General features: G+C 44.3%; 1 protein-coding gene across 5 annotated transcripts in view; it reads right to left on the bottom strand.

Annotated features, from left to right (window-relative positions):
• The window catches only part of BRIP1 (BRCA1 interacting DNA helicase 1), a 216,385-nt gene that overhangs the window by 46,424 nt on the left and 148,716 nt on the right, over nucleotides 1–21,245 (bottom strand). Inside the window, exon 24 of one of the 5 annotated variants that reach the window (XM_081171954.1) lies at nucleotides 11,297–12,057. The exons of the other annotated variants lie outside the window; for them this stretch is intronic. Within the exon in view, the coding sequence (XP_081028080.1) occupies nucleotides 11,792–12,057 (266 nt within the window). The 3' untranslated portion in view covers nucleotides 11,297–11,791. Of the gene's footprint in view, nucleotides 1–11,296; nucleotides 12,058–21,245 lie in introns of those variants that run through there. 5 annotated transcript variants of the gene reach the window in all.

The raw sequence follows: 21,245 nt of genomic DNA on the forward strand, positions 1-21,245 counted from the left end.
ATCTTGAAGAAGCAATTGATTTTGTTGTTTACAACAATACGGCTCTAATGAGTGCCTTGAATGTGGTCTTAATGCAAGGAGTTTCACACAGTGCATGGGGAGTTATATCAGAGTGCGCTCTGTAGTCAACACAATAACATGGGAAGCTGCCAGATACCAAGTCAGACTTTTGGCCCATCTAGCTCAGTACTGTCTACACTGACAGGCAGCCGCTCTCCAGGGTTTCAGATGACAATTTTTCCAAGCCCTGCTTGGAGATGCCGGGGATTGAACCTAGAACCTTCTGCATGCAAAGCAGATGCTCTGCCACTGAGCTATGGCCCTTCCAGCAAGCCTGTGTGGTGTTGTGGTTAGCATGTCGGCCTAGGCCCTGGGAGACCATTGATAGAATCTCTCCATTCACCCGGTGACCGTGGGCAACTCACTGCCACTCAGACTAACCTACCTCACAGGGTTGTTGTGGGGAGAACTATGTACACTATGTTGAGCTCCCTGGTGAAAAAGGGGCATATTGTTGTTGTTTAGTCGTTTAGTCATGTCCAACTCTTCGTGCCCCCTGGACCAGAGCACGCCAGGCACTTCTGTCTTCCACTGCCTCCCGCAGTTTGGTCAAACTCATGTTTGTAGCTTCGCAAACACTATCCAACCATCTCGTCCTCTGTCGTCCCCTTCTCATTGTGCCCTCCATCTTTCCCAACATCAGGGTCTTTTCCAGGGAGTCTTCTCTTCTCATGAGGTGGCCAAAGTATTGGAGCCTCAGCTTCAGGATCTGTCCTTCCAGTGAGCACTAAGGGCTGATTTTCTTCAGAATGGAGAGGTTTGATCTTCTTGCAGTCCATGGGACTCTCAAGAGTCTCCTCCAGCACCATAATTCAAAAGCATCAATTCTTCGGCGATCAGCCTTCTTTATAGTCCAGCTTTCACTTCCATACATCACTACTTTGTCCATGGACAAAGACAACAAAAAGGGGCATATAAATGCCATAAATAACTCTCAAATCCTGCTCCCAAGAAGTTCTTACTTGTTCCAACGGTGCTTGTGCAGGAGAAGTGATTGGGGTGGAATGTTTCAATGACTGACTCAGTCACCTGGCTGTCTCTGCCCAAATCAATCCCCTCCCTCCCGGTGATGGTTGCTATGCAGTCCTAACCCTATTTACTTGGTAGCATGCTAAGTTTGCTTTGGATTGCAGCCTTGGGTATACTGTGGCATTTTTACTGGCACGGGTGCCGCTGTCTTTGTGGCTGCTCTGACACTAGTTTGCCTGAGTAGTTCACTTAGTTTGCCTCTTGTGCGGTACGCAGAAAGGGATGGCTGGATGTTAATTCCAGATTCCTTTCAGTTTCACATTTTTCCACTCTTCCGTTTCCACCTTTTCCTGCATCTGTCTGTCTGTCTTTTTTTCTTTTTAAAGAAAAGTTCTCATGAAAATTAATCAGCATTTTAGAGTGCCCATCTCCTATAATATTCTATTATGATTTAATGTATCAGTTCCTAATACAAATATAGGGTTGCAGCAAACATTATAATTGTTCTTTGCATATGGAAAGAGCTTTTTGTGCCAAGAAATCTGAATATTATTTGTTAACTAAATAAAAAAAAATGCCCACAAGTTTTGTCAGGTTTTCAAATGTCCCCACGGGGCCTAAGAAGGTTGGCGAACTCTGCTTTTGATGATGCAGAGGACATTTCACTTATGAACAGGCACACTTTCTGTAAACACACAAAACCTCACTGCTCACAGAAACCTAGTGTAGAAGGGAGCAGAATCTTCTCTCTGTTAAGCTACTTGTTTTAAGTGCACGGAGTTTATATCTTTATAAACACACACACACACACACACACACACACACACACACACACGGGGACCATTTAAAAAGTGTATTCTGCCTTCAGCTTGCTATGGTGCAGTTTCTCTAGCAGCTCCTTCTGCTGTATGTATTGACCAGTTCAGCTTCAGGACAGACGACACAGGTGGAAGTGCTACAACGTGCCTAGGATTAGGATGGGAGCAACTGCAGGTTCAGCTGTAGCCGTTTCCGGAAGGGGATGTGTAAAGGGAGGACTCACTACAATTAAAAAAACATGACTACACACGATTCTCTACCCATCTGACAACCCGCGTGGAAAGACACCACATGGCCACGCCCTTTCCTGCCACAACCGCAGGCTTAAGACACTCTTGCTTCTGGAAGGAGGGCAAGGAATGGACTGACTCCAGGAAGGATGCCACTGAAGCATTAACGCTAATCTAGGTACAAAAATAGTCCATCCGCCCCCCCAATCATCACCATATAGGACTCTAAGCACTCAACGGACATTGACATATAGCTCTTTGTAACCCTCTGTGCTGGGGACGAAAGCATTATCGCTCTATTTTCACAGCCAGAATAAACCAGCGCGTGCGGGGGGGGGGGGGAGGGAATAAGAGATTATAGGATTTCTGTTGTGTACGCACAATATATTTAACGCGCACACACACACACCCCTGCAAGAATCGTGGGAACGGTAGTTTACCCCTCACGGAGCTACAATTCCCAGCATCCTGATTAAAAAAAACTAGTGTCCCGGATTCTTGGGGGTAAGGGGTGTGCGCTTTAAGGTGTGTATGCAGCCTTGCATCACAAAGCAAGCACACCCTCCACATTTTAGCCTAAAGCTCAAATCTCATAAGTGTTGCTGCACTTCCAAAGCACAGTTTTCTGGCGCACTCTTCTTAAGGTGTCCACTGCCAGGGAGAGTCTTTTTTTATTAAAATAAAGTTTAGAAACCTATTTTGTTATGGCATGTGTAGAGTGCAGCCAGATCAACAGTGGATTGTGTAACTGAACCCAGGACATTGCTTGTAGGAGAAAACACGCCGGACACATACCCTCCTCAATTTCACCGATGAAAATAGGGACGCCCCACTCCATAACAATAATTTTACTATTAAACCCCACACATCTTACTGGGATGCCTCAGCTTCACCGGGCAGCTTCCAACATATAGAAAAACATACTAAAACATTAAACATTTAAAAAAACACCTTCCCTAAGCAGGATTGCCTTCAGACGGCTCAGGGATCGGATAGCTCCATACCCTCCAACATTTCTCCAATGAAAATACGGACATCCTAAGGAAAAGTGGGACATTCTGGGATCAAATCAGAAACCGGGATGTATTCTCTAAATCAGGGACATCCCTGGAAAATACAGACACTTGGAGGGTCTGCAGACAGCATACATAGTAAAGTCAGCAACAGTATATTTTACTGACAGGTAGTAGAGAAAGATTTTCATGCTCATGAAAGAAAAGCAGATGTTGGGCCAGCCAAACTCCCATGGAAAGGAGTTCTGCAATCTGAGAGCAGCCACTGAGAAGGTCCTTTTCTGCATCCCCACCAATGTGCCTGTGATGGTAGCAGGATTGAGAAGACCTCACAAGTCCAGGCAGGCTCACATTATAGCAATATACAGTCCTTCAGATAGCATTAAGGTTATTTTCCCCATTAAGCTGCATATAAGTAAACAATAAAATACTTATATCCTACTTTCCTTTCCCCATGAAAGTGACCCTTTCAGGCAGTTCATTGCCATAATTTAAAAGAAGGAAAGGATAACAAAAAGAAAAAAGAAAACAGCTGCAGCGAGAGTAATTCTAGCCAGAACAGAGAACAAGAGGGATGGGTGAATCTGTCATTTCAGTGACCGTACGTGTTTTTCCAATCTTAAGTTCAATCCTTCACATTTCCACAGCATTTTGTGGGATTTGTTTTGTTTTTTAAAAAAAGAAGGTTCTCGTGAAAATTCATAAGTATTTGAGTGCAAATTTTCCTAAATATACACATTTTTGGTATGAAAAGTCACTGAATACATATTTTGCAAAGCGGCTTTCCATAATACAGTGTATTTTTCCTGCATTCTTTTCAGTAAAATGTGCACACTTCACGTTAGCTTATGCATCCTTGCCCACGTTATTTGGATGGATACCTGCAACGCTTAGAAATATGAAAGAAAGTAATTCTTCCCGCAGTGCATAGTTAAACTATGGAACTCCCTCCCACTGGAGGCAATGATGGCCACCAACTTGGCTGGCTTTAAAAGAGGACTGGACAGATTCATGGAGGATGTGGCTATCAATGGCCACTGGCCACGATGGCTATGCCCCTCCTTCCACTGTCGGAGGCAGTATGCCCAGTTGCTGGCAATATCAAGTGGGGAGAAGAGTGCTCTTAGGTTCAGCCTCTGGGCTTGCCATAGGTACAGTAGTACCTCTGGTTAAGAACTTAATTCGTTACAGAGGTCCGTTCTTAACCTGAAACTGTTCTTAACCTGAGGTACCACTTTAGCTAATGGGGCCTCTTACTGCCGCCAGAGCACGATTTCTGTTCTCATCCTGAGGTAAAGTTCTTAACCCGAGGTACTATTTCTGGGTTAGTGGAGTCTGTAACCTGAAGCGTCTGTAACCCGAGGTACCACTGTATCTGGTTGGCCACTGTGAGAACAGGATGTTGGACTAGATGGGCCACTGGCCTCATCCAGAAAGGGCTTTTTTGATGTTCCTGTTGCAGAATTCACAGAAATGTGAATTTCAACACAGAAATGTCAATTTCAATGTGAATTTTGGTTCACATATTGCTCTGGAAAGCGTTGAATCTTTAAATGTGACATGGGTTTCTCCACCACTCCTAGAGAAAACATCCTCCCAAGAACACCCGGCTGGGAAATGTGTTGGAAGGGTTGTTGCAACATTTGCCCGTCTGTAAGTCCGGCGCTAACCCCGTTTCGGGGACCCTGTCCTTGACCAGGGCTTGGAGTTCACTGGGAGGCATTAGGCCTTGGCAGCCTCCCTTCTTCTTCCCACTTAAGCTGCAGTAAGCTCACATACAGAAGGGCTGCGTCGACATATCAGAGTGGAAAAGATGTTTGGATTAGCCGAGAAAACCCATTTCAAATCTCAGATGATAAAACGCCCTAAATCCTAATTGCAACTTTCATCTCACGTCTTAGAGGCCTCGCAGCCAGCTGATATGCCGATACTGATCAAGCGTTTATGTTTGATAAATGCAGCTTACCGGGATCCCCGGCCTCGCTGGCTGACAGAGTTAGCTCAATAGGATCCAGCCTCCGAAAGGTGATTATCTGCCTAAAGGAGGAAGAAGATGAGCCCCCAAGGACAACCTTGTTTGTCAGTTTGTGCACTTAATCAGAACAAAGCTCATAATGCTAAGAGCTTCTCTGTGTTATCGAAAATAAAACAAAAGCCGCTTTTAAATAAATTATGCTGCCATTTTGCTGGGGGGGGGGAAGAGAGGGGAAGTTCACCGCTAAATTACCTTTTGGCTGCAATTCTGCCAAGAGGTAATTACATTCTGAATGCTATAAGCAGGGGCTTGGGCTGATGTTGGGATAGTGCAGGGGTAGCGGTTAGAGCTGGTAATGGAAACTTTGGCCCACCAGACGCTGCTGAACTACAATTCCTACCATCCCTGGCCATTTGGCCATGGTTTCTGGCCAAAGGCTCCTCCCTCTGGGGTTAGGATGTTGGCCTAATATCGGGGAGGAACCAGGTTCAACTCTCCACTCAGCTCACTGAGTGATATAGAGCCAGTTACTCTCTCAGGCTAACCTCCCTCACAGGATTATTGTGAAGATAAAATAGAGGTGGGTGGGAGTCATGTATACTGCCTTCAGCTCCTTGGAAGAAAGGTGGGATATACGTGCAAGTAGTAATGATAATATTCTGATATTAAGGGATTTAGGGTTGCTGCACCTTGTCATCCACTGCCATTGCCACCATTTTGAACCCTGATGTCTGGGCATTGGCAAGGCCCACCAGGCTACAACGACCTCAGACTGGGCTGTAGCTCAGTGGCAGAGTGACCAGCAGAAGGTCCCATGTTCAGGACCTGGCATCTTCAGGAAGAGCAGGGAAGACTCCTCTCTTACCTGAAGGCCTGGAGAACCACAGCCAGTCAGAGGAGACAATGCTGAGCTGATGGACGGTTTTCTGGCTTGGTATAAGGCATTTTCATGTGTTCATATGAAAGCAAGTCATATGAAACAGCATTAGGTGGGAAGCAGACATGCAGATTGAAAAAATTGGAAAGGGAGAAATATAGCAGGATAAATCTTGTTTTTTTGTCCAATACATACTGTCATAAAGAAATGCACCCCCCCCCAACTTCCTAGTACATTTTTGGAGGTATTATTTGATAATATTGTCTAATTTTTTTGTGGCCTTGTTAAATCGATGTGGACATTGACTGCATGTGCTACTTGAAGACTTGACCCAAATAATTGCTTATTTCTGCTTTTAAAATATCATTAAAGGTCCCACCACAAAAGAGGTTTGTATGATTACAGTGGTACCTCGGTTTTTGAACGTAATCCGTTCCGGAAGACCATTCGAGTTCCGAAATGTTCGAAAACCAAAAACTCAGTAGCCGACAGCTAGGCTATTGGATCTTGCACTCAGTGGAGGCCGTGTTTCCTGTTCGACTTCCAAGGCGTGTTCGAAATCCGAAGCATTTACTTCCGGGTTTACGGTGTTTGAAAACCAAAATGTTTGACAACGGAGACATTCGAAAACCAAGGTACTACTGTATATGTTTCTTTCTCCTCCTTCATCCATGAGTCCTCTGGGGTCAGGGATGAGCACTAGAGGACAATCCAAATCTGTGATTGGGCTTGATCAGAGATCAGGGCCACCTTTACTTGAGCTTATGGGACATTATGTAAAACGCCCGGCCTTGTTTTGATCAGACGGCTACAGTACTTTGTATTGTTCAATATAGTTTGGCCAACGTTGTGTGGAAAGGCATGATATTAATTTTAACAGTAAGAATGAATCTAAGAAGAGCTTGCTGGATCAGGCCCATGGCCCATCTAGTCCAGCATCCCGTTCTCACAGGGGCCAACCGAATGCCTGTGGGAAATCCTCTAGCAGGATTCGAGCAAAGAGCTCTCTCTCCTCCTGGAGTTTCCAGAAACTGGTATTCGGGAGACGAGGCAGAGCACACCATCATGTATGTACACTGTGCCACCTCTCCTTACGCACTGCACAGAAAGAAGTCACTGGCTCACACATCTCCGCCTAAGCCAGCACATAATATGGAAACAGGCCTAATGCCTCTTTCTAAAGACATGAGCCTGTCAGAGCTAAATTGCTAAAGCCCCTTAACTACATTAAGATAGCACCAAGGGTATAGGCTAGTTACTTTATCTCTGCCTCCGCTCCGCACTCCCATCATGTGATTCTAATGCAACGTGACCACCTCTTTATTTCCCCACATTATAAATTTAATATAGGAAGCATTATTTTTACGGAATGTCTCGGAGGTTCATCCAACTCCATTTTTCTTCCCCCTTTTTATAACAAAGGGAAGGATTATTTATTTTCATAAGGGCCGCTGCAGTCCCAAAAGAGAGAGAGAAGGAGAGAGAGCCATGTGTTGAAACTTTTTTAAAGTTCATTTTTCTTTTCTCCTTCATCAGTCTTGTTGTATGTGTGTGTTTTAATTTGAAAAATGGAAGTTTGATAAACTCGGTTGAAATAACCATGGAAATGGATCGCTCCAATGGTAAATTCAGGTGGCGAGTGCCAGTAAGATCCCAGACAGAAAGGGGACACTGAGGAATAAGAGGGGGGTATTAATAATCTGCTAGAGACCGCAATGCCTCAAGGACTGCCCCCTCCATGTGAACCTACCCAGACCCTGAGATCAACATCTGAGGCCCTTCTTCGTGTGCCTCCTCCATGAGAGGTCTGGAGGGTGGCAACATGAGAACGGGCCTTTTCTGCACTGGCTCCCCATTTGTGGAATGCCCTCCCCAGGGAGACTCGCATAGCACGTTCATTACAGACTTTTAGGAACTAGACAAAAACGTTTCTCTTCAAGAAGGTCTTTGGTGAATTAACATTCTATGGCTTTTAAATGTCTTTGGGTGAGGGGGGGAAAATAGTTTTGGGTTTGGTTTCTTACGTATTTTGAGCTCTCATTTTGTATTTTACATTGTGAACTGCTCCGAGATCCACGGATAAAGGGCAGTATGGTGTCAGTTGGAAAAGAGTAATGGAAAACTGGGGTTGTGGTGGAATGGAGTATCCAGTTAGGTGACTGGAAACCTGAGCAGCAGCAGCAGTCCCTCTGGACCATCTATGAGGGAAAGGCTCAGGGTGAGAGCATCTGCTTTGCATATGAAAGGTACAAACACTGACCTCTCCAGGTAGGGCTCAGAAAGAACCTTGCCTAAAACCCTGGCGATCCACTGCCAGTCACTGTAGACAATACTAAGCTATATGGAACCAACAGTCTGACTTAGCATAAGGGAGCTCTCTATGTTCCATTAGAATTATAAGGCAAATATGAAGTTTCGGCAGATTGTCCTCCCTTTGTAACATGGTGTTTCGCCTCAAATATTGTTACAATGCTGTCAACACCTTTCACCCAAAATTTCTGTAAAAATATAGCTGAAAACACTTGCTTGTGAAAGTTTCAAAATACCGTATTTTTTGCTCTATAAAACTCACTTTTTCCCTCCTAAAAAGTAAGGGGAAATGTGTGTGCGTCTTATGGAGTGAATGCAGGCTGCGCAGCTATCCCAGAAGCCAGAACAGCAAGAGGGATCGCTGCTTTCGCTGCACAGCGATCCCTCTTGCTGTTCTGGCTTCTGGGATTCAGTATATTCCCCCCCCCCCCCTGTTTTCCTCATCCAAAAACTAGGTGCGTCTTATAGAGCGAAAAATACGGTAGCTAGGTGGGAATTCTGAACGGAACCCAGTATCTTAGAGCAAAAGGATGCATTTAACCTTCTATGGTTATTCATCCCGATGTATAATGCAAGAATTCATCTTGCCTCCAACAAGTTCCTTAAGCAACTAGGAGCGATTCCTATGTATTACACAGCCAAAGCCTTAAAGAGGGGGGGACATCAATTGCAAGTAAACCAGAAACAAGCATGTGTGTTTAACCACACACCCTGTTGCATTTAAAGCACAAGGAAAGATACAGCTTTTACACTTGTAATGACATTTGTGCCCTACTTTAAACGTTACCAAACTGTTTGTCTAATCCTTTAGGAAACACCATAATAAGGCTCATCTCCTTACTTGCAGCCCATTAGGAAGGCAAACACAAAGATTTAGTTCCTCAAGTCTGTCTCTAAATCTTCTAAGTGAAAGATGATTTACAGTTAAGCTAACAGAAATGTGACCGCCCTGGAGTCTGGAAAGCCTCAATCTGATTTGGGTAATCTTAAATCACGAGAAAAGATCTCGTCTCACGAACCTTGGATTCATTTAACGAAAAAATCAGAGCCCATTGCAAGACATTCATTAAATTATAAAAAAGGTTTATGGAGCTTTTCTAACACAGGAAGAGTGTCAGCAATCGCCTGGGAACCCAGCAAAGGAAGAGGTGGAAATAAACCCTTTTTCAGGGGAGCCAGATAAGGATTATTATTTTTTCACACACACCTCTCCCCCAAAATGGCATAAATTAGTCAACATTTTTATGAGGAGTGAAAAAGTCAAGCTCAGATATTTTAATTAGGAATATTAAGACGGTGGTGTCTCAAAGTTCAAGCCAATGTGTTTGCTGTGGGAGATGGGAGCGCTTCAAGCTGACCGACCTTGTACTTAATCTAAACTGGGACCTGGACAAAGTACCTAGTGGGTGTGATTTAGCAAGTCAGGGAGAAATCTTATCTGCTTGGTGTACAAATGGAAGAGAGTTACCAGTTGTGTCAAGCAACAAACCTGACAATGAGCAAAGGTATCTGCTTTTGAGACTGCCAGTTTAAGGGCCCTGCCATATATTACACAGCTCAAGAGCTGGTTTGCTGCCAGTGGACACTCAGCAGGGAGCTGCATCCAACTCTGGTACTTAACAGGTGTACCTATATATAAGGATGGGGGAGAAATTGGATTCAGTTTTCATTTAAAAGTGAAGCCACCTAATTCACACTTTCCAAAACAAAACAGCAACAATGTTGTCCTTTGAGATCTGCATTCCTCTGAATTTTGCACTGCAGCTCTCCAGCCATGGAGACATATAAAGGCATAATTGATGGAAATAACATATAAAAATACATTATATTACAGTAAATTGCCTTGCAAAATGTGTATATTATGAGAAACTCTCACCAAAATGCTGATGAATTTTCCTGAGGGCTTTTCTTTTTTAACTGCAAGACTGACTCTACAATTCTATGATGTGGAAATGTGCAGAACTGAAGTTAGGATTAGAAACCAAAACTGACATATTTGCCCATCCCTGTACTTCCAAAACACATGTCTGCTGCATTGCATTCTTAGATTTTCCCTTAAAAAACTATTTTAGACATATGAACATACACACATGAAAAGATGGAGTCCGTCAACAGTGTAGGTAATTAAGTGCATATATGATTACTACAACCAGAATCTTGTAGACAAAACAGTAGCAATTACAAGGGCAGGAGAAAAACCAGGAATAATTACAAAGAACACCCACAACTAAAGGTTGTTAGACAAACTGGGACTTTGCCTCAATGGCAAGTTTAACACGTTAGGTCAGAACAAAGGGGGGAAAGAAAAGTTGGAATAAATTTATGGCTCACTGAATACACTTTATCAATTTCTGTAAAAAAGAATATGCCTGACCACATATACAACAACGCTTAACAGGAATCTAAACGGATGGCAAGAACACAAAAACACCCCTGAGCAAATAAGTTAACTACTGTAGAGTTTGAAATTTAAAGCTATCAAGCATATACATCACTACAATTGAATTGTAAGCAAGATATACTTAGAGTAGACCCATTTAAATGAGTGGGTCTACTAATGGACCTAATAACATAGGTCCATTAATTTCAACAGGCCTACTATGATGCAATAATTTACTTCTAGAATTATTTCCTTTAAAAATATGAATGGTGCATTGGAGAGACAAACTTTGTAGTTTCCTGCTCTTTAATTTAGAGAACTCCACTCTTCTCTGAGCATAACACATTTGCTCTCATTTTTGTTTTACTGAGGGTGATGTTATATCTATTTTGTGATCAGAAATAATAGTGATGATTTTAACAGAGAATTTAGCAACGTAGTATGTGAAGAAGACTCAAGAATGGTTTCACATTTAATATGGCATCAGGTTGACGAATGTTTTCTACAGTATATGCATAAAAATGTAAAGGGAAAAACATACATGTTCCCAAATACTTGGGGAAACAAAATGGACAACCACTGGTCATCAACACAACCAATCAGCCTATGCTTTTGCCATTTTGCTGACTTTGGATTCACACATCTCGCATCACACAATACGACACATGGTGGGAACTTGTCCTTCAGTCACACAAACAAGCCTTTTTTTTTAACAGCAATGTGTTTTCAGCAGTAACTCTTGCAACATGATTAATGGAACTGAAGTTAAGGAGAGCTTGTTCCCCGGGGGAAGCTGTTTTCATGTGAACAGCTCCAAGTCTCCATTTTCAATAAAGCTTTGTTGCAGGCTTGGTTTCCGTGGCATCTTTCTATTTTACAACTTGAGCAACCCTCATGGCTGCAATGGCTATAGAGAAAGGCCCGACCTGCTTTGCTGTATTTTAAAAACTTGGGCCCCAAAGAGCCTTGGGGTTGACAAGCCACCCTGCCTTCATATACCACAAGGTGAAAAATAATCCCTGCTAACATTTAATTACTGCATGTGCCAGGTTGGCCCTCAGTATCAAAGACATTCAACACTTCTCCTTCAACATCCCACATCGTTCCTTGATTATACCCCACAACTCCGCCAACTCCAAAGCTATTTCACTGAAATTGTTATGGTGACGCAGTAGTAAATGGCCTTAGAGGCTCAAATAAGACGCACCCTGAAGAATCCTGAAGGTGTGACCTGTACTTCTCCTTTTTCTTTCTGCTCTCCTCTGACAGCCGAGCATCTACTCGAAATGACCTGCGGACAATTCGTTTTAGAAGCTGTCGGCACCTTTTCTTTATCAGCCAAAGGAGCGCTTTGCAAAGCACTCCATCTTCCCCCGCATGGTCTGGGTAGGTTTGTGGCAGAGTGTTCCCAGGCCCAAGCTGGCCTAAAGTAGCAGAGTGAGGAATGGCATTAAATCAAGGACAGTATCTTGCATATATGCTGTATTCATTGCATACACAGCCAAACAGAAAGGAACAGCTGCCAAAAGACTGAACTAGAACACAACTGCAATGTGTTCTTTTTATTTGGATGGCATCGGATCTCAGTGAGAGGGAGAGAGCATGCACTGGCTATAAATGCAGTTGGGCCGGAAAAAGGTGAATAGTCAAAATTAGACAGGCACAAAGATTCTAGGCAGAAGGGGCTCAGGCAGTGTCCTCACCCAAGTCACACAGTGTCCTCATCAAAAGTCAGCATGGCAGAAGGGAACAGTGCTGCACGGGATGAACACAGGGCGGAACAGAGTAATGTTGCCCCCACAGAGTCATACCTAGAGGTTGACAAAGCCAGCCCCTACCAGGGGTGAAGGTCCAGGTGGAGTGTGACAATCACCCCAGAAATTGCTGTGTGGTATGCCTCTTTGCTTCATCAGTCCAGCTGGGCAAGGTGACTTGGAAGACCCAAATCAGGCCAGGCTAGCTCTACAAACCCACTTCTCCAGGTTTGGTTCATCAGTCCAAGCAACTCATCCTTGAAAGATGCTGCTGAAAAGCTGTACCTTGTCTGCTCTAAAACATGACCGCTAAGTCTGTATTATACCATGGATCCTTGTCTGTCCACTTGGGGACCTGACCAATGACCATGTCGCTTGCCCTTGTTCCTGCCACCCGTCTAGAACAGGGGGTGGGGACTCCCGCTCTCATCAGCTGCAGCTAGCATGACCAATGTGTAGGGATGATGGGAGTTGCTCTAGAAGTATCACATATTGTCTTATCCTTTCCTTGTCTACCTCATCTGCCTCCACGGCCAGAGTGTCACCTGACTGGGGGTGAGAGGAGCAAAGCACCCAGAACAAAGCACATTAAAGTTTCATTGATTTCAGTGGGAAAGTTAGGCACACGCCTAGATCCCTTCCGCTAAAATCAATGAGGCTTAAAAAGTGCAAACTTTAGCTGGATTGTGCCCAGGGTTTTGACTGGGTGGGTTTTTTTGTTCTGGGCGGCATGGAAAAGTCTTCATTTCCTGGGTGCCTCGTAGGTCATGCTACCATTAAACAATGGGGGAACCTGTGGAACAGCACAACAGTTTACAAGTTTAAAGACATGCAGATAAAAAAGGGGGGGAATTCATCTAAAGCTGTTACAGTGTTGTGTTTTCAAGCAGACGTTGTTTTCATTGTATTATTTAAGTATTTGTTCTTTTGTGTATTGCCAAAAGCACTTTGGTAGGGTGGAGAGAGCTTCACAAAGAGAGCCATTATCCCTCCCTTCCTTAGCTTTTATACTCTGGCTGCTCAGAATTACTTTCACAGATCTCCTAGGAACACACTTTAAATTCCATTTTAAGAACTCAAGCCCAAGCCCCTACAAATGCAGCTGGTTTGGGGTTCCTGATCTAGCCCCTCAGGAAGCAGCTACCGCTACACTGAATCTGAAGCTCGCAATAACAGTAGAAAGAAGGAAATCTCCCCCAATCCCTCGCCCCCCCCAACCAAAAGGCAAATTTGATATGCAGAAGCCATTATCAGGCTGTGTCCATATAGTATGAACACAGTGATTGGCATTTGAAAACTTTGAACGTGTACATTTAGTATGTGGTGTTCTGAGTATAAAATTCAAGGGAAACATTTTTATACAGACATATAATCAGGGGGTGGTGGTGTAGCAACCATCAAGGGGGCAGATGAGTGTCTTTTATAGCAGGTGTGGGGGACCATTGATCTTCCAGATGTTGCTGAACAGCATCAGTCCCAGCAAGCACTGGCAAATGACCAGGGATGGTGGGAGTTGTAGTTCAGAAGCATCTGGAGGGCCAAAGGTTCCTCACTCCCATTTTATAGAGTTAGCTAAGGTACTTCCGTTTGCATCTAGATGGCAGGTGGCTATTAGCTACTATGCTATGGGGCTGGGGGGGTAGGATGGAACGAAACAGTGGGAATGTTGCCAGTGAAGGAGATGGAAGTCTGGAGTTTTGCAGCTGATGGTCAAGATGGAAGCTTGATGCCACCTGCGCAGGGATGGCTAGAAAAGGTTTCCTGTTTGGGTGGGACCTTGCCTAAGCAAGGAGGTCTTCCTGGCTTTGATGTGCTTAAGCGTGGCCCTTTGGTCCCAACTCAAAAGTCACTGGCTGATTTTTGGCTTGCACACCTTGGCTCTGCTTGACCATCAACCACAACAATTTCACTCCTTAGTTCCAGTTCTTGCTTATTCCTCATCTCTGAGTCCTGGCTTCTGGTTCCTGACAACTGCATCATATCAGACAGGTGACCAGACACTCAGCCTCTTTCTGTGACAATTGTCCTGCCTCAGCGGTTCCTAGGCTCCCCCCCCCCCCCATGGATCACTTGAAAATCGCTGATAGTCTTGGTGGACCACTTAATGATTGTTCTTTCTGCCTGTTGTAGCAATTGTGATGTGCTGTACTATGTTGTATGGCTTTAATTGTATTTTTACTGCTTCCTTTATTTCTTATATATTGTACTGCCATTTGAATTCCATATAACTCAACAGAAGTGCGGACCACAGTCTGGGAACTGTGCTACCATAACACACAAGAGCCCTGCTGATCTCACCAAAGTCTCATCGAGTCCAACATCCTATTCTCACAATGGCTAACAAGATGCCTATGGGAATCCCACAAGCAGGCCAGGAGTGCAAAAGCATTTTCCTAGAGTGCCCTGCCATGAATTCACTGCCTTGTTTGGGCAAGGTAGCTCTCTGCCCCGTACTGTGGACATGTCACCAGTTCCCTACATGGACTGAACGGCTAGTTTCCTGACTATGATTCCCTGTATCCACTGTGAAGGCAGATGGCATATCTCTGTGAACTATATACACTGGTGCTTTGCAAGGACTGGCTGCTAAAGGTACATTTAAAAAATGAATGAGGTCACATATCTATCAATTCATGGCCTGAGCCAGAATCTGAAGCTACCCAGCTCCAAGATGAGCATGCTCTACTTGGAACCCGTGGCCCTCCTGATGACGACGGACTGCAACAGGTATCATTCCTGACCACTGGACCTCACTGGCTGAGGCTGATGGTAGCTGGAGTTCACCAACAAGATATACCTACTCATGCTTTAGCAGCTTCTCCTGAGTACAAGCAGTTTAGAGTGAAGAGGCACCTTGAATTTTACAGTTTTATAGGACCTGGTGCAGCCGAACCAACTTGTGGGTCAGCTGGCAGCATTCAGGCTGGAGCTGCAATGTGGGGCAGGGGTGGGGAGCTGGTGGCCCTACAAAGATTGCTGAAATCCCATCAGCCCCAGTCAATGGTCAGGGATGGTTGCTGCTGGAATTTAAAAAAAAACAACAAATCTGGAGGGACACAGGATAGTAACCCCTGGCCTAGAGTGTGCCCATAATCTAGAGAGACTAAACACCCTGGTTTGTTGAAAGGCCAGACTTTTCGTGTCTCAGGGGACTGGCTGTTGGAGGCTGGGAATCCAAGCCACCCTGGTTACCTCTACACCTAATAATAAATAAATAAATAAATAAATAAATAAATAAATAAATAAATAAATAATAATAATAATAATAATAATAATAATAATAATAATAATAAATTTATTATTTATACCCCGCCCATCTGGCTGAGTTTCCCCAGCCACTCTGGGTGGCTCCCAATCAAGTGTTAAAAACAGTACAGTGTTAAATATTAAAAACTTCCCTGAACAGGGCTGCCTTCAGATGTCTTTTAAAGATAGGATAGCTGCTTATTTCCTTCACATCTGAAGGGAGGGTGTTCCACAGGGTGGGCGCCACTACCGAGAAGGCCCTCTGTCTGGTTCCCTGTAACCTTACTTCTCGTAATGAGGGAACTGCCAGAAGGCCCTTGGCGCTGGATCTCAGTGTCACTCTGCAAAATATTAACGCTTCGTGGAAGCAGAATGCACTTATGAAAAAAAGCAAAATGGCAAACAAAGTAAACACACATTTTCTGAGAGCCACAGATCAGCAGAAGGAGCTTATCTTTCTAAGGTAAGGGCACCACGTGTCGTCAGACTGCATCTTCCATGACCCCTGACATTGGTCACGCCAGCTAGGGTTGACAGAAGTTGGGAGTCCTACAATATGTGGAGGACAGCATGTTGGCAACCCCAGATCTCTCTGGCCTCCAGCCTAAAGGGAGGCTCCACCAGGAATATAGGGAACAAAGCTTTCCCCTTTAGAAAGACAAAACTCTCTGTATACTGGTGAGAGGTCTCCGTATTCAATAGCAATGTTAGCACACCTGCCAAAACATCTTTTCTATTAGTGTTTATATTCAATTCTTTGCTTTGCTTTCACATTATAGGAAACAGCTTACAAAGGTACCTTTGTCCTCCTACCAGCACCATTAGTAGCTTTTGAACATCTTATGTCTCCTCTTTGGATGGGCACATACGAAGTCTATTATCCGCAACTCACTGTTCTCGAAAACCTGTGAAAAGTTCAGCGTAGCAGGTGACTGAATGAAAGCGGCTCCCAAAACATTACAACTTTTGTGTCAGCCGAAGGGCGTTGCCCCAAAGATCGAGCCACTGAATACTCTCTCATGCATCATGACTTCCCCACATTAAAGCCTGAGCTAATACCAGACGGAGCTTTTATACTGTGTGTGGAGGAAAATTAGGCAGCCCCTTTCATGTGCAAGGTATTTACCAAGAGAGGATCAAGCTTTTGTTGCTCAGCAGAAGTGATGACAATGGAAGAACAACATTAAGTGAGCAGTGCCAAGTGCGCTGCGATTGTGGTGAATCATTCGGGAGCATTTGAAAGACGTCGAGTCGGCTGGCTTTGAACTTCCCCTCGCTACGAATGTGGGTGGTGTGCAACGCAGGGGCCAGAGGGAAAGCAAATGGCGGGTACACCGGACAACAGATGGCAATGAACGCAAGGACATATTCTGAGCCTGTTGGGTCAGGCCAATGGCCCGTCCAGTCCAGCATCCTGTTCTCACAGTGGCTGACCAGATGAACTGAATATAAGCATAATACCACTCCAACCACCTGTGATTCCCAGCAGCTAGTGGTCAGAGGAATACTGTTTCTGATAGTGGAAGAAGAACATAGCCATTGTGGCTAGCAGCCACTGACAGCCTTGTCATTCACAAATTTGTCCAAAACTCTTTTAAAGCCAGCCAAGTTGGTGCACTGCCTCCTGTGGGAATGAATCCCATAGTTTAACTATACACTATATGAAGTACTTTCTTTTGTTTGTCCTGAATCTTCTAACATTCCAGTGGTGGTTAAAAAACCTGAGTCCCTCTAGATATTGTTGGATTACTGCTCACACCTTCCCTCACCATTGGCCATGGTGGCTGCGGCTGATGGGAGTTGGCACCCAAACATTTCTAGAGACACAGGTTCTCCCCATCCCAATGCGATCAGGCAAGGCAGCTCCTCTGACCTATTCTGCCCATGGCTTTGTCAACCCCTTCCTTCCCCACTGTGAGGCATGCAGGTCTGAAATTTTACAAGAAGGGAACTACCTGACATCAAGTCAGCTCCACTGACCCATCCAGCTCAGTACTGTCTACACTGCCTGGCAGCAGCTCTCCCAAGATTTCAGACAAGGTTCTCCCCCATCCCTAACATGGCGATCCCAAGGACTGAACCAGGGACCTTCAGCATGCAAAGCAGATGTTCTACCACTGAGCTATGGCCCTTCCCTACAAGGTTGGGTAGGAGAGGAGAACAAGCAAGAGAAACTGCTGCATTGGGTTATTTAAAGGCAACGTGAATGTGATCTAAGGTTCCCAGGTAGCAGCCCTGGACTCAAGTTCAATCCCTGGCATCTACAGTTACAAGGAACATGGATTGAGAGGCCTTTGCCTGAGCAATCATCAAGTGAGAATTGACAATAGAGTTAGAGATGGGCCAATAATCTGTTATAAGCTTTTGTGATGGTAGCCGCTTCTCCTCTTCTTCCTCCATGAATTTGCCTAATTCCTTTCTCTCGCCATTAAAGTAGTGGACATCACAATGAATGCCATCAGTTAATTATACTCTGTATTGTGAAGAAAGGCTTTCCTTTTGCCTGCCAGTCAGTTTCATTGCATAAACTTGAGTCTCAGTATTATAAATATGAGAGAGAGCACGGACGCTAGTACTCCCTTATGTGCTCGCTCTCCACCATGCATAAAGTCATACATCCTTATTGCAGTGGTGCACACAATGTTTTTTTAAGGCTCCAGGACACATCTCCTCATAGGCAACCTTTCGGGAGGACATGCATGGCAGTGATGGGCAGGGCCAGAGACAAAGAGCAGGTGGAGCCACAGAGGCAACTTGGACCTTTGTACTGTATTCTATGTTCCAGCAACACAGTCAGAGGGTTCAACATAACCGCCCTCATCTCTACAGCCAGGTGAGAATGAGGCATTATAACAGTTCAAAGGCAAATTGCAGCAAGGCAAAAGCACTCAGAGAAGGCTATGAAGCCGTGGTGAGGCCTCGAGGGCAGAGTATGGCTTGGGGTTAGGAATGGGAGGGAGATTTGATTCAGTTTGCATTTAAAGTCAAATTTACCTAATCCACATTTTCCAAAACCACAAGTAAACTTAAACACAGGCTATTCTTTGAAATTTGCACTTATCCAAATTTTGTAATGCAGTTTGTCAACCAAACAATGTGCACAAAAGGGTAAAGCATACATATAAATATTTGTGAAGATAACATGCAAAAAAGGGGGAAATTGCTTTGCAGAAACGTGTATATTAGAAAAAAAATTATGCTCAAATAATGAATTTTCCTGATTACATGTTTTTTAAAATGCAAACTGATGTGGAAATGTGAAAAGCGGAATTTAAGGTTGGAAAAACAGAAACTGAGAGAAACCAAAATTGACATATTCACCCATCCCAACCTGGGATGAGTCCCAGGGACCAGGAGGAAAGGGTCACATTCAGTTTCCTGGCAAACAGGAAAGACAAATTAAGAAAACAACCATGGCTGCTTTCTCACTTGGTCACTGCTTCTCCTAAAGATAACCCAGATTTTACTCTTAGAGCAAGGTAAAGTCACAATGGTTAAAATATAGTGTCAGGTGGGTATCATTCCATGCCATGCATCTCCCTTGCTGCTGATTTTTCAATCTTAACATGTGTCCAAAAAGAAAACTAAAGTACCAACCTGGATGCATAACACTAATGTATTTGCTACTTCAAAAAACATCCATGGCTTGGAGGAATGAACAGCCTTTGGGGGGAGACACAAAAGGTTTATCCATCACCATTAAAACACAATAGTTGCTCGTTCTCTTAAAAATGTCTTCAAAGGGGTAGATGCAGTGTTTTTAACAACAGCCGCAACAACACCTGGGTTCCCAGTCAGTCTGCTCCAACACAATGATAAAAACACATTCCATTAAAACTCCAGGAGGGAACAGAACAGCATCAAAGTTCTGAAGGACACTGAGCGGAAGCAATGGGAGAGAGAAAGAGTACACAGTGGACTTAAGGGGGTAAAATGTTGGGTTTAGAGTTCTTTTCTACTTCGGTGTATAAACACATTGGGATCTGTTTCTAAAAGGCAGCATCAAAAACCCATTTCCTAATGTTGGCACTTGCAGTCATCTTTTGCAATTGGTACCAGCCTAGCAAGTGATCCGGGGAGCTCACCACGGTTCCAGTTTTGAACTAGTGCTCCGAACGGAGGTCTCGTCTACCAAAATGATCGAAGGGCAGGAGAACTCTACTATGATGAACGGTTATAGCATTTGGGGCTTTTGCGTTTAGAAAAGAAAGGCAAAATGAACTGTGGTCATGACGACAGAGGTGCATAAGTTTATGGAGAAAGTGTGTGCAAGTAGTTTTTCTCCTTCCCACGTAATACTAGAAGCCAAGGGGCTGTCCTGTGTTGGAAGATTCAGCACAGACTAAAGGAAAGACTTCTTCACGTAGCACATAGTTCAACTATGGAATTTGTTCCTACTAGGGGAAGTGATGGTCACCCAATCGGCTGCCTCCATTGTTAGAGGAAGTATGCTTCTGACTAGCTGTTGCTAGAAACTGCAGGAGAGCAGAGTGCTGTGCTCAGGGGTCCTGCTTGCGGGCCTCTCAGAGGCAGCTGGTTTGCCAACAGGAGATCAGGATACTGGAACAGATCCTTCAGCCCAATCCACCAGGGCTCTTCTTAGGTTCTGAGACCAATTGTCAATTTAGCCTGATTTTATCTTTATTGACTGGAACCAGCTCTCCAGGCTTTCAGACAAGAGTTCATTCCCAGCTCTATCTAGAGATGCCAGGGATTGGATCTGGAACTTTTCCTACACAAAACAAACGCTCTCGCCCACTGAGTCATGGCTCTTCTATTCCAAATGAATATATATTTTTTTAAACCATGGAGAAGCACATTTGAATTTTTTCAGTGTTCCAGGGGATTGTTGATCTGGAAGCTACTGGTTATCACTGCCCCCCCCCCCCATAATTTCAGCGTTAGGATGGAAGAACAAAGCCAGGAACTCTTGTTAAGCACAGAAAAACAGATTTGGAGTCTGACAGCTCTAAGCTTCCTTCTGCCAACCTTGGAGATGAAGCTTACTTGTTTATCCCATTTGGATCCCACCCTCCCTCTGAAGAGCTTAGGCAGGCGTTCCAGCCTCACCGTATCCCTGTAAAGAAGGGGCTGGGACCTCTTTTCAGCCCAAGGACTGCCAGCCAATATTCAATGAAAGCCATCAGACGAAGGAAAATTAGTGCTTTGCTGCCACCTACAGTTGTGTAAAAAAATCCTGCCGTTGTTTGATTTGTTGTGCTCACTGGCAAGATGAGCTTGTCAGCAAAAAGAAAATGAGCTCCGCTGCATTCCATTTGGGCACTTCTGGTCTAACACTGAACTGCTCACCCCGCTGTTAGTATCACTGGGTGCTACTATTTCAATATTACTGGACACTCAGGCTGTGGATGACGGCCAAACTGAATAGGAAGCTAAATAAGTCTTTAGTAACCACATTTTTAGAAGTAGAAGTAACCAGATTTTTAGAAGCAGGTGCAGCCCCCAACCCCAACAATATCTGTTTGGTTTGCCTTCCTCCAAAATCTACATTATTCGCCTTGCTGTCTGCTGTGGCAAAATTACATAACTTACGTAATTCACATAATTCATTACTTTGTCATCATGTTATTCCACCCTGTTCCTTCCAGTGC

Source organism: Podarcis bocagei (genome assembly GCF_964188305.1).
Source record: "Podarcis bocagei genome assembly, chromosome: 15".
Classification (NCBI taxonomy): domain Eukaryota; kingdom Metazoa; phylum Chordata; class Lepidosauria; order Squamata; family Lacertidae; genus Podarcis; species Podarcis bocagei.